This window comes from Alosa pseudoharengus, unplaced genomic scaffold, assembly GCF_046254945.1.
Source record: "Alosa pseudoharengus isolate Yale_2024_CS ecotype anadromous, Long Island Sound unplaced genomic scaffold, YU_APseudo_1.1 YU_APseudo_1.1_scf_5, whole genome shotgun sequence".
NCBI classification, from domain to species: Eukaryota; Metazoa; Chordata; class Actinopteri; order Clupeiformes; family Clupeidae; genus Alosa; species Alosa pseudoharengus.
In genome coordinates this window covers 5,713,938-5,726,772 of record NW_027468837.1, presented here as the reverse complement: position 1 = coordinate 5,726,772, position 12,835 = coordinate 5,713,938, and the positions used below count along the sequence as shown (strand labels likewise).

The following is a 12,835-nucleotide window of genomic DNA, read 5'->3' as shown; positions in this document are numbered from 1 at the left end:
TGCAGAATGCTCACCAGACTTCTGGAACGCCTCCAGCTGCTCACTCTTCAGCTCCTTGATGGAGGCAGTGACAGCCTTGAAGGCTCCCTTTAGACGCTTGCCCAGCACCATGTGATCAGGTTCCGCCCTCAGACGGATGCCATATTTGTCTTTGTCAGTGGACAGAGTAAGCTGGCGCACATTCAGCTCCTGGAGAGGGTGAGGGAGAGACCGGTAAGGGATGAATATGGAAACAAAGACAGTTGAGAGGAAAAAACAGAGAAATAGTTGTGTTTAAATGAAAGTGTCCGTATACAAACTAACTGAAATGACAGCACGTGTATATTCTAACAGTACGTCTGCCTCATTAAGACCATGGCAGCACCCTGCTTTACCAGGGTGAACGTCTGGGACACTAGAGAAGACCAGAGAGCTACAGAAATATGAAAGTCAGGGAGACCAGGGAGATAGGTCATTCGCTAAGGAGCAGTAGCGCTCATAGGCAACCCTAAAAGCTCTTTCCATAACACAGCAAAATGAAAAAGAAAGGCAACCACAGCCGTGCCATGCCGTGGCCTACTGGTTAGCGCTTCGGACTTGTAACCGGAGGGTTGCAGGTTCGAACCCTGACCAGTAGGCATGGCTGAAGTGCCCTTGAGCCAGGCACCTAACCCCTCACTGCTCCCTGAGCGCCGCTGTTATTGAAGGCGCCAGGATTAGTGTGTGCTTCACCTCACTGTGTGTTCACTGTGTGCTGAGTGTGTTTCACTAATTCACAGATTGGGATAAATGCAGAGACCAAATTTCCCTCACGGGATCAAAAGAGTATATATACTTATGCTGCTAAATGGGAAAACGAGAAAACAACTGGAACAACACGCAAATATATAGATGTTAAGGTATAAAATTAGTAATGCAAAAAATACAAGATATGCTGATCTCAATATCTGATATATCAATGGAAGAGACAGCAGGTCCTACATATCTAGAGAAGTAAAAACTGCAGCCGGATACTATTGCTGCAGTCTGGTCTGGTCAAACGGAAATTAATCTCTCTGACAAGACCAGTGTCCACAGCTGTAACTCCATCTACTTTAGTTTTTTAATCTAGAACAAGTGTCAGATCCAGATCAGAATAAAACAAACAAACACACCTAACAGTGAGACTCACAGTCAGGACAGACAGGTGGCCATTTAATAACCCTTTATCATCCACTTCTCTGGCGAAATAAAAAATATAATAACACATGTCTAAGCACACATTAAGGCTGGAGGAATCTCTGACAGTTGTCCTCAGGTTAACCTAGTTCCGCTATGCTTGGCTGGCTGGCTACAGGTAACAGAATGTCTGTGCAGTGTGAAAAGCTATTCCTTTCTGTAACAGGATAGGTGCTTCTGGGTCTAAACTGCAAAGATAAGGTGATTTATTTTTCTTTTTTTAAATAATGCAAAACTGGGCTACGTTAGAAATGTACAGGGTAAAGTCTGTGACTCAAACAAGTATGTGCAATACAATAGTTAACTGTTTAAAATATGTTATATAAATGTAAATGTGGCTTAAATAATTAGTGAATATTACTGTACACTATAAAATATCATAGTATTGTCCAGCATTTGTGACATACTGTGTGAAAATGTATGTGCACTTGCATGGAGTTGCAAGCTGAAGCAAGTTTGTGCTTTTAAGGCTGAGAGGAATACATGTTTTGTGGTCTATCAATCCCTGGTGCAGCAGCATGATGTTGCAGACCTCTCTCACACATCATTGCCACAAAATTGCCCGTGTCAGGCACAGCAAAGGGGGCGCTAAATTTAGGTCTGCACCACGGCCTTCCCATCAATCAGGCTACCCTGACAGAGAGGTGGGGGGTGAAGGACAGGCTGAATGACCAGATGCAGTGGTGCCTTCTACAAGTGGAATGTACATTTAAACACTTCCATGGCATCTTCCATGTGCTGTTTTAGCAGGTTCAGTCCTACAACAGAACTAAAATGTAACTTATTTAATTACTAGAATATTGTGTAAAATGGCATTCAAATACAACTGAGAAGGCTGACCTACACTGAACAATGTTTTTAATTATATTCTTCTTAAAAGTATGACGCAGACTATACCTGAAGACTACATTCTACATACCATATGTACAACCCCAAATCAGAAAAAGTTGGGACGTTGTGTAAAATGCAAATAAAAACAGAATGTAATAATCTGCAAATCTCATAAACTCCTACTTAGTTGCAAAAAGGACACAGACAACATACTGTATCAAATGATAAAAATGACAAATTTGACTATTTCATGGAAAATATATGTAAATTTTGAATTTGAATTGAGGAAAACCTCTGATAAGAATTGTCTATGAGCACAGTTTGATACTCAATTCAGAAATGCTAGTCTAAACTTTACCATGCAACAGCCAAAATTGTATTTAGACACGATACAGAAATAACGCCGTCTTAAGTTTGAGCTAAGCTTGTTTAAAATGGACTGAGGTAATGAGGAAAAAGGTCCTGTGGTTAGATCAATCAAAGTTTGCAATTCATTTTGGAAATCATGGACTCATTTGGGCTAAAGAGGAGAGGGGCTATCGAACATAACTTGTTTTAGTGCTCAGTTTGAAACCCAATATCTATGACAGTGTGGGGGTGCATTAGTGCCTACAGCATGGGCATTTTGCACATCTGGCAAGGCACAATCAATTCCGAATGATGTATACACTGTACAGGTTTTTTGAGAAACATATACTGCCACACAGGCAATGTGTTTTCCAGGGAAGACCCTGAATATTTCAAGAAAACAATGCCAAAATGCAGACCAGGCCTGTCAAATTATGCTGGAATGAAAAACATGACTAAGAATACCCCATACTGTTGAGCAACTAAAATTCTATATCGGGCAGGAATGGGACGACATTTCAATCTAAAAACTCTAGCAACTGGTCTCCTTAGTTCCTAAACATTTACAAAATGTTGTTAAATGAAGAGGTGAAGCAGCACAGTGCTAAAAATTCCCGAAAATGGTATGGACATTCTAGCCACTTATATCACATGTCCCCCTAAATCATCATTTCTAACTTAGAAGTGACCAAAATACAGATGAACAGGGGCACTGTGGCGCAACTGGCTACAGCGCCCGCACCACAGGGACCTGGGTTCTAGTCCGACCCGAGTCATCCCAATCCCACCCCATCTCTCTCTTCCACTCACTTCCTGTTAGTTTCTCTCTATCAAAATAAAAGGCAAAAGGCCCCAAAATATATATTTAAAAGAAAAATGCAGATGGACAACCTGAGAGCCTGAACTGAAATGAGATGGATAAGAAATAAGACTGTTTTGAAATTAATAGTCAAGAGGTCATATTGTTATAGTCTTCGAACTTGAGGACGGATTTTGAATTTGTACAATGTATTCCTCTACCTACAAGTCCAGTTGATGGACTTGTGAACTGCACAAAATTATTTCAATACCCTGTAGAGATGAAAAAACAAAAACATTAGAGGATAAAAAATGTTTACGTATGGGAGGCATGGCCAAGGTTGAAAGTCGAGCTTGCAATTTCTCATGCAATAAAGAGGGGCTGATAAGGCTGAGTTGCACTGACAGAGATAAAGTTGTTTATGTCCCAAGGTGTTTACTACAGCCAGATATATAATGGGGTGGAATTACTGTAATTTAAAATCATCAAGGCTGTCCTTGCTTTACTTTAACACAGTTGCTCTATCAAAAGTATAGAATATAGTTATAGCTGTAACACAGCAACATTGGATCAGGCCAGATGTGTTCTGAAAAAAACATGTAAATGATACATGGGCACACAATGATGTCAGACCCAAATGCAAGCCATCACTGTCCATCATCTCTTAAATCATGAAGTCTTAAGACCTTTTAAAATGTGGTTCTCCCTTTACAAATGAAGACCGTAGCATTTATACGAAGGCTGTCGTCTTAACTCATTGAATGCCAAGCTGTTTTCGGAAGCTTTGTCCTAGAGTGCCAGCAATCTAGACCATTGTTGATGATTTTTGTACAGCCACAGCATATTCTGTGTTATAGCTATGAACACATACAATGGCTCGTTTAAAAGGTGAGACTTTAAGCTCTCAGTGGGTGCAAACCGTGTATTTCTACACGCCTCTGTTCCTGAGAAATCCCACGCTAAACAGTGGCTAGTTTTCATCAAAATCCCTGTTTTTTTTCTAGAAATGAAGATATTGCATCTTTCATGAGTCACTATCACCGACATATTCGGCACTCTGGCAAGGGCATGCCCTCTTGCAAGCGCGACTTGGCCTACCACCCACTCCGCTAGGCCCGGCTCGTGGTGGAGATGGAACTCCCTCCTCAGCACGGTGTTCAGTCACTCCTTGTAATGTTTTTGACCTGTCGTGGTCAGAGTCATCTTGTCTTAGTAGAAAGGTGGACTTTTTCATTTCTCCCTTCAGCACCTGAGAAGTGTTGCCTGCAAAGTTTCTGGGAAGAGATCTAACGAGACCTGCCACCTAGTGATAAACCCACGAAAATAAATGACCTGATTTTCACCTGGCGTGCATGTCACTGATAGGCTAATCAGTGACTGATTCGAAACAAAGCGGCAACCATCAAAAGCCAAGTTAAGATCAAACGTCCAGATAAAATGTCCAGATCTTGCGTTTTCATGAGTTTTCGATCGTCATATATTTCATTTCCATCCAAAATCACATATAAGGTGTGTTAAGAGTGTCTAGTTTCGTAATTTTAAAAAAAAAGCTAAAAACGTAATATTAAGTTTTTGGCACTCAACGCATGGGAAGGAAAAACTTAATATTACGTTTTTGGCACTCAATGAGTTAATAACTGATATACTACTAATCTAGTAATACAGCAAATCAATGTTGTATGACTATTGGACATTAATGTTGCTGTCTAAGGTTGCTTGCACAGGTCTCCCCATTGGAGAATAACCAAGACTCCAAGAACACAGACTTTAAAAGGGTGGCAGAGAGGGGGGGGGGGGGGTATGACAGAGCGAGTGAGTGAGAGAGAGAGAGAGAGAGAGAGCCAAGCAACTGATATAACCAAGGGGAGCAACAAGTCACAGGAGAGAGTGGAAGTTGAGGAGACGGGGTTGAGTACAGAGCCAGTAACTGGGAACTTCCACACAGATGGGCAGAGCGGCAGGCTCACCTCTAGAATGTACTTCTGTAGGGACTGGATATCCTGCAGAGCTTCAGAGTCCTGGTGGATCACCACCACCTCCTTCAGGGGATACTAAAAATACAACCCAAAACATCAAGTCTCCTCACAAAACACAAACTCACACACACACCAACATTCAGAAGACAGAGATGTATATGGGTAGTGTGTGCGTGTGTGTGTGTGCGTGTGTGTGTGTGTTCATCTCTATTTGTATGCCGACTTATATAAATACCCTCTACCAAGAAGCTGGTTACAAAAGCAGAGAGACGCAACATGGCACTGTGACTCAGACCAATGTGGGATAAAAATGAAAGATTCATGGCCAAATAGAAGAAGCATAAATAAATAACTGTGTGCCAGATGTTTGGGAGAAATAATAAGACATGGTGGGGCTGCCGCCTCCCTCTCTTGACAGCTCCGAGAAAGGATGCCATCTTCCTGCACATTTTTCAAAACAGGGATTTTTATGAAACTCCTCAAAGCAAAGACGATGGCAGCAGCCGAACCTTCACAGGCATGGTCTTTCTGTCCCGGATGACTCGGCCCAGCTCAATGACAGACTGCATCTGGGACACGGCGCTCTCAATGCGCTTGTCAATCAATGACTCCCTGCATTAGAGGACAGTCAGAGAGAGAGGCGCAGAAAGTGGGCAAAGGGAGAATGTTAGTCAGACAGTGGAGGAAGAGTGCTTCACATATTAGGCAGTTAGACACTTAAGAGTTGAGTCGGTGGGTCCTCTTTGAACTTCCCACTGCAAAAAAGCTGCTGTTAACTCATGGCAACCAAGGGAACAGCACATGATATTTTTACATGACCCATTTACTATTAAGCAGAGTGTCTCCCCTCCCCTCTCTTTACATTTTATTTGTCCTCTATGACCAAATGTACAATGCATGAGCTCTTTCAACCTCCGCAGTTGGATCATTTTAAAATAGTTAATGTATCAATGACACAGCAAAAATACATGTTATTTTAAATGAGCTGCATCTTTTTTAGAGACTTGACAGATGCATTACTGTTAATGAGACTCGATTGTCACTAAAGGTCATCAAGGTCGGCACCACACACACGACTGGCTACTCAATGTCCCGTGAGATGTAAGGTACTGCTGTCAGAATGCCCAGACAGGAGGGCACAGGAGACATGAGGACATTTAGGGGCAATTGAGAGAATGTGCCTCTAGAACAGCATACTAACTAGATGGTATTCACTTTAAACCATTTATTACACGACTCTTCAGAAGACTGCAAAAAGTTCCCTAGACTTAAATGGGCCTTCCCAACATTCAGAGGTCCGATTTAAAAAGTCAGGCATCAAGTAATGCGTTGCTACGCCACTCCTGAACATTCAAGAACATCATTTGCGTGAAGAACTTATTTTTTTCTCAGCGGAAACCACGAATGGTAACAACATCAAAAGGCATTGAGTTAAGTTCCTTGTTGCATTTTCATTCATATTTATTCATTTTCATTAAAAAAGAATGGCAAATAATTCAAAATTGCATCACATTATTTTCATGTTCAGCAAAGTTTAATCTTGAATTGTCATGCCTAAGTACCCTGGAAATCCAGAGTTTTTGCGCGAGCACAATTTAATATGCTCAGAGAGTCACTCTGGTGATGAGTAAAGATGCTCATTAACTATGCCCATGGAGCAGGGCTGCACCAATCACATCAGTGTATCTGATATAAGCGGGCCAGAGGTGAGCTAAACAGATGACGACTGCACTGCAACGTCGAAGTCCAGAATCAGTCAGTAAACATTGGTCTTAGTGTTATCTAATGATATTCAAATGCATGCTTGGTGCCGCCCCTCGAGTTGGGCCATCTTTCGGATTTGGGTCTGGATTTCCAAGCTAATGCCTAAGGGCTGTTCTGCACAAATGGGGTCCAAAGTGTTTGGTGTGAATCTGGTCAGGACTACCACAGTGAATGCACTAGTACCAACAGCGAAGCACGTACAGTGCCTATAAAAGGTATTCACGCCCCTTGCATATTTCCCCTTTTATTACTTTAATATATGGATTTGTCAATTTAATTTGACCTTTTTTTACAATAATTTACAAAAATCCCATCTTTAATCTCATTTTAAATAAAAAATATATAATGCAAAATAAGTGATTGCAGATGAAAACTATTCCATCTCAGCATATTTCAGTAAGTAATGAAGATATAGAGTATGTCAAAACCATTTTATGCTAAGCCAAAACTCCATAGCTGAAATGCCGTTCTTTGCATGCACATAAGACTGCATCTTATTGCATGAACTCTCTCTGAGGTTAACTATACCCTATTACCTCAAATTTCTTTTCTTAATAATCCTTCACTCTCCCTCATGCTGTATTTCTTAAGTGAGACCCAGTCACATTTTTTTTTTTTTTACTACAGCTAGAAAGTGAGAGAGCTGTTTGACATGGGCTCTCATCGCCTGATTGACAGCTTCAGCACTGCCGCTTTCTGGCAGCTCACTACTCTCTAATGAACTCTGTTCTAGATCGCCTGTTTTGCAGTTCCAGGTTCCAGGGGTGTCGCACAGAAATCCATCACAATACAATTATCAGCAGCGCTTCTCATTAGGCAGCCCAGACGGACGGAGATGCGTCACTCACGCTAATGGCTGAGTCTGTTTACCTGAGGAGCAAAACAATCAAATTCAAATGCCAGAGATAGGTGAGAAGGGGAAGGAACTCGGTGCATCCAGCCTGATTTGCCGGGCGAGCTCAGATTCATCTCTGCTTGGCTCTGGAATTGTACTGAGGGAGTTGATCTAAAGGGGGCCTTTTGGTAAACAGACAATGGTTAATTTAATTGGACAGGAAGCCATTGTGATTTCCTCACAACCATTGCTGGAGTGGAGAACAGGTGTAGAGACTGACAAAAGAGACAGCAGCATAGGCTTTCCCTCAAATTATAATAACCACCACTGCTAAAGGTAAAACAAAATTGAAAAGGTAACAAAGTTGAGGATATGAAAGTTGCCATGAATACATTTATTCAGTGAAAGAGGCAATGCGTACATGATTATTTTTTTTAGTTCAGGTTAAAGGCAACCCATTACAATGACCTCAATGAGGATCTAGATTTTAGTAATTTCCTGTAAGATGTTTCAACTGTTGTAGGGATTGATTCATTGTGCATTGCATATTTGTAGCTATATTTGACTGTCTTCACATTTGAAAGGTGTATTGCTAAGAACACAAGTGAAAGCAGTGTCAGGATTGACTTTGCTTGGATGAAAATAACAAAATCAACATCATCTCAACATTATGGCGGACACGGTGTGCCTACTGGCAGGCAAACATTTAGCGGATCTTGACTTTAACAATATGCCACTCCAAGCACTGTTGGCATTCCGGAATTTAGTTTGAAATATAAATTCGTAATACTTTTGGAATTGTTGTTCGTTTATTCACTCTCTGAGCACTACTTTGGGCTCTCCAGTTAAAGCGATAGAGCATGACGTCAGTGTAGCTGCATAAAATGATAAGACGTGTTTCCGGAAAGTTATGCAGTTGCATACGAAAATTAATCACTCAATGAAAATGAACCCCAAAATGACAATTTAGTTGTATACAAGATAGTTATGGGGAGTTCTGTTGAGCAAAATTTACAACCCTTAGCTCTTTTGATGACTGCACTCAGGATTTACCAGACACTTGGAAATGTTTTGATTAAAATACTTCAACCTGACTAACTAGCTAACAACCAAGCTAATGGTAGATGGATGACATATTGGCATAATAGAAAGAAATGTGTTATGTTGTGACCACAGTTATCCTTCATGGTGTGCCAAAAGGAAGATAAAATGCATAATTCTAACATAATTTCTTATCAAAACATATATCGATCACCATAAAATGATTGCAATTTCACCCTAAAATGCCCAAACTTAGTCAATAATGAGCTGTAGGGGAAGATGAACACAAATTGCCACACAGAGCTTTACAGCAGAGGACAGAGACGAATCAGAAGGTGGATGTCAGGGGATGACTTGATGTACCTGGCTTGAGGCAGCATAAGGTAGTGGATGCTGCTGGCGTCCTTCTCCTCCACGCTGGATGGGTCAATCAGATGCCGGAGGTTCTGGTACATTATCTCGGTGATGAAGGGAGTGAAGGGAGCCTGCGAGAGAGAAAAACACACACCTGGTCAACACACTTAAATCCAATACAAAGAAATGTGAAATGACTCCTTGTTAATGATAAGCAGTTTGTCCCATAACTGTGTGGGCTTCAGTTTGGCTAATTAGAGTTGATATTAGGAAAACAATCAGAGAGGAAACTGGGCTTTACTGAGGTAACTGCTTGAAGAGCCTGAACAAATTCGTCTATACTTAACTGAAATAATCTATATCTAACCTGAATAAATGTAGAATAAATAATTCTCCATTGGCTAAGCTGTAAGAGGCTCAAGCTGAAATTGTATATTGCTCGTGATGGTGCATTCTTGAGAAATCAAAAGAACAATCTAAAACACTTTCCAACAGTCTCCTAACCAGATCTTAGTTCCTAAGAGTTACCCAAATTAATGTGCACAGCATCATCCACTACTCTGGCCTCTTCTGCACTGCAATCTGATTAATCAACACTTAGCGTGGCACTAGCGAATCATTCAGGTGGAAAATTAGATAGTTTGATGAATCTGAAAATGTATTTAATGTCATGAATTAGCGCTGAGATACTCAAGAGAGTGCTTCTACATCAGCTTTGCATTAGGTTAGGTTTGCTCTCATTCCGCTGGAAGATTTATTACTGAGAAATGATCACTTGTCACCTTCAGAAAACTTTCATCCATATCCTCATAGACTCCTGATGACTCCTATAGTATGCGGTTCACCAGTCTTAGGAAGTTAAATACATAGATTGTCGGAGACCAAGTGCTCTATCTGATTTACTCTCAATCATATATTCAATGAGAAGCTGACATACTCTATATCTGAATATATATTTAAAACACTCACAAAAAAAGAAAAAATACTGACAGAGAAAATCCCCACATAAGCATTACACAAACTGCTCTGATGTAACCAGGTCAAAGACATAAATGCACACACATCCACACACTGTCACGCTCAGGAGTTTACAGGCAAACACACACACACACACACACACACACACAGAAACACACACACACACACACACACACACACACACACACACACACACAGACACACACACACACACACACACACAAAAACTCAGTAGAAGCCATACACCCCCACTCAGATACACACACACGCAATCTCCCCTGCACTTCACCACACACACACACACACACACCGTAGGTAGTCATGCATAAAATCACAGACATGCTCACACATAGGCCTAATCCCACACAAAGCACAAGCACATTCACACATGCGGAAACCCACACACATAGAATGACTCACCATCAGCCGGCACATGGAGAACAGCACACTGGAGAGGGTCTCCAGCGCCCACAGGCAATCCTCCGTTCCACTCTCACCCTACAGGTCACACACGCGCACACACACACACACACACACACACACACACACACACACAGTCATGACATGACTGCAGGTCCTGGGTTTGCTACCCACAGATGAACCCACTGCAGTCACCACACTGTCAAAACATTGAATCTCTGTAAAACGCTGAGCCTTCAGGGACAGCTGTAGTACTGCAGCTATTCACAACACACACACACACACACAGGCTAACACAACAGACACATACTTCTGTAAGTGACCATCCTGATGAACACATTACTCCCCACATATTTGAATAGCTGCAGTCTGTAGGCCCTTAATCTCCCATTAAGCCTGTTTAGATGTTCAAGATCATTCTTCAGGACAAAATTGTCACTTTCATGTGGTCAGACCCTATCTTTTTAAACAATGTTGGATATCAAAGAGAGCAAAAAATACAGGAGACTTTATCAAACATTTAAATGAATTCATCCACTGCTTCATAGAGACATGTTTTCAGTTATTTTTCTCTCTCTATAAATTGAAAGGAATATTTGGACATGTGAACACATATGAAGTAGAGGTGCAATGGATCACAAAACTCACAGCAGGATCATACCACAGTTCTGAATAACAGATTGGATCATTTTTTCAAGTGCAAAACCTAGTACTCTAGTACATCAAAGTAAATATCCTAATGTTATTTGAACTGAGGTAAAGTTTTAGTTCAGGGCTTGATTATGTTCAAGCCCTGAATGTTGAGCTGGCCCTTGAGGTGGTCTAGCCCTAGACCGCTGAGGTGGTGTAAAGGTGATTTTATTCATTAATAAAACATTAAAATGAATTAAATGTGTCATTTACAGATGATGCCTTAAGCAGAACGTAGTAGGTTAAGTCGTGAAACTGTTTTTGGATTAAAATAAATAACAAGTGTTGCTGTTTTCCTTAGCACATTACAGTGTACATTCCATTAACATTACGTAATTAAGTTGGGGTGTTTTGGCATGTCCGAACGTAGCCTACAAAAACAAAATTGAATAGCCTAGGGCTGCACTGAATATCAAACATGAATCCGATTTCACTGCAGTTCTTTCTTTTTTCTCTATATTTATGACAGTCACGGTCAACTGCTCTTCACACATGAACTGCTTCCTCTTTCTCTCCTCATGGCAACTCTGTATGGAGATGTGGGGAATTATAACTCAGTACTCAGCAACAGTAACTGCGGCAGCCATGCTTGATCTGCTCTATTGTACTGATGTATTAGAATTTGCTCTATTTAAACTTTCCAACCAATCTGCAGTTCACCTGCATGCCGAACCGCTGGGGGTGATCCATTGCACCCCTAGTCAATTTTCAGGTGAAACATGACCACACCATACCTTTAGACGCCTGCGGTTAGTCCTCACATACCAGTTGGTGAGCATATCCACAAACTTGACCAGTCTGGGAACCACAGTGTAGAGCCTGTACGCTGGACAGAGCAGAACACAGAGCATGTTGGAAGTAGAAGTAGCCTTTGAATTGGCAGCAATCTAGTTAGTCCCTTTCCAACCTCTTGGTTGATAATGACAACCCTTTTAGTAGTGAGACGTGGAGCCATACATTTGATGAAAAGTGAAAAGTGGACCCATATATTTTTGTCTGAACAGAACAGGACATGTCAGGATATGAATAGGATAACCAATAACTCATACTCCAGGCCAGAAGTCCTCATGTATGAGTTAATCTGGCATATATGAGTGAGCATATCCATCTCCCTCATCACAGAGTGTATGCTCTAGAAACACTCTCCATAGCTGTCCCTGTGTGCTCACTAACGTTCATTTCATCAAACTGGAGTGAATGTGTGATGTGAGGCCCACCATCCATCTCAGCCTTGAAGAACTGGATGAGTGACTGAGTAAAAGACTGGATCCACTTGTCCATGATGTTGTTGCTAGGCTTGGCAGTGCCCTCATGGTACAGGAATGGGATACTTTCCTCCTGTAGGCACAAGTGAAAATGATTGAGGGTTACTTAATGTTTTTATTTCTGTGAGTATCCCACTGTCTTTGACCGTGTAGGTGGTAAAGAGTCTACAACACTTCAGGTCCTTATTTAAGGGGTGTACATGGGCATACTCTAAAAAACTCTAAAACTGTATGGGAATGATCTGGGATCTTTCCATACTGGAATTTTCAGACACATGTTCATTTGAAGTGATGGATAATGCACAATGTTGTACTAGTGCCTACCACTGTCTAGTAG

At 41.3% G+C, this 12,835-nt stretch overlaps 1 protein-coding gene across 3 annotated transcripts in view; it reads right to left on the bottom strand.

Moving 5' to 3' along the window:
- The window catches only part of iars1 (isoleucyl-tRNA synthetase 1), a 55,980-nt gene that overhangs the window by 11,177 nt on the left and 31,968 nt on the right, over positions 1-12,835 (bottom strand). For all 3 annotated transcript variants that reach the window (XM_076268953.1, XM_076268954.1, XM_076268955.1), the window contains exons 20-26: positions 12,451-12,571; positions 11,968-12,059; positions 10,544-10,621; positions 9,155-9,276; positions 5,661-5,763; positions 5,143-5,226; positions 15-189 (exon numbers count right to left, since the gene is read on the bottom strand). In XM_076268953.1, coding sequence (XP_076125068.1) covers positions 15-189; positions 5,143-5,226; positions 5,661-5,763; positions 9,155-9,276; positions 10,544-10,621; positions 11,968-12,059; positions 12,451-12,571 — 775 coding nt within the window. The remainder of the gene's footprint in view (positions 1-14; positions 190-5,142; positions 5,227-5,660; positions 5,764-9,154; positions 9,277-10,543; positions 10,622-11,967; positions 12,060-12,450; positions 12,572-12,835) is intronic.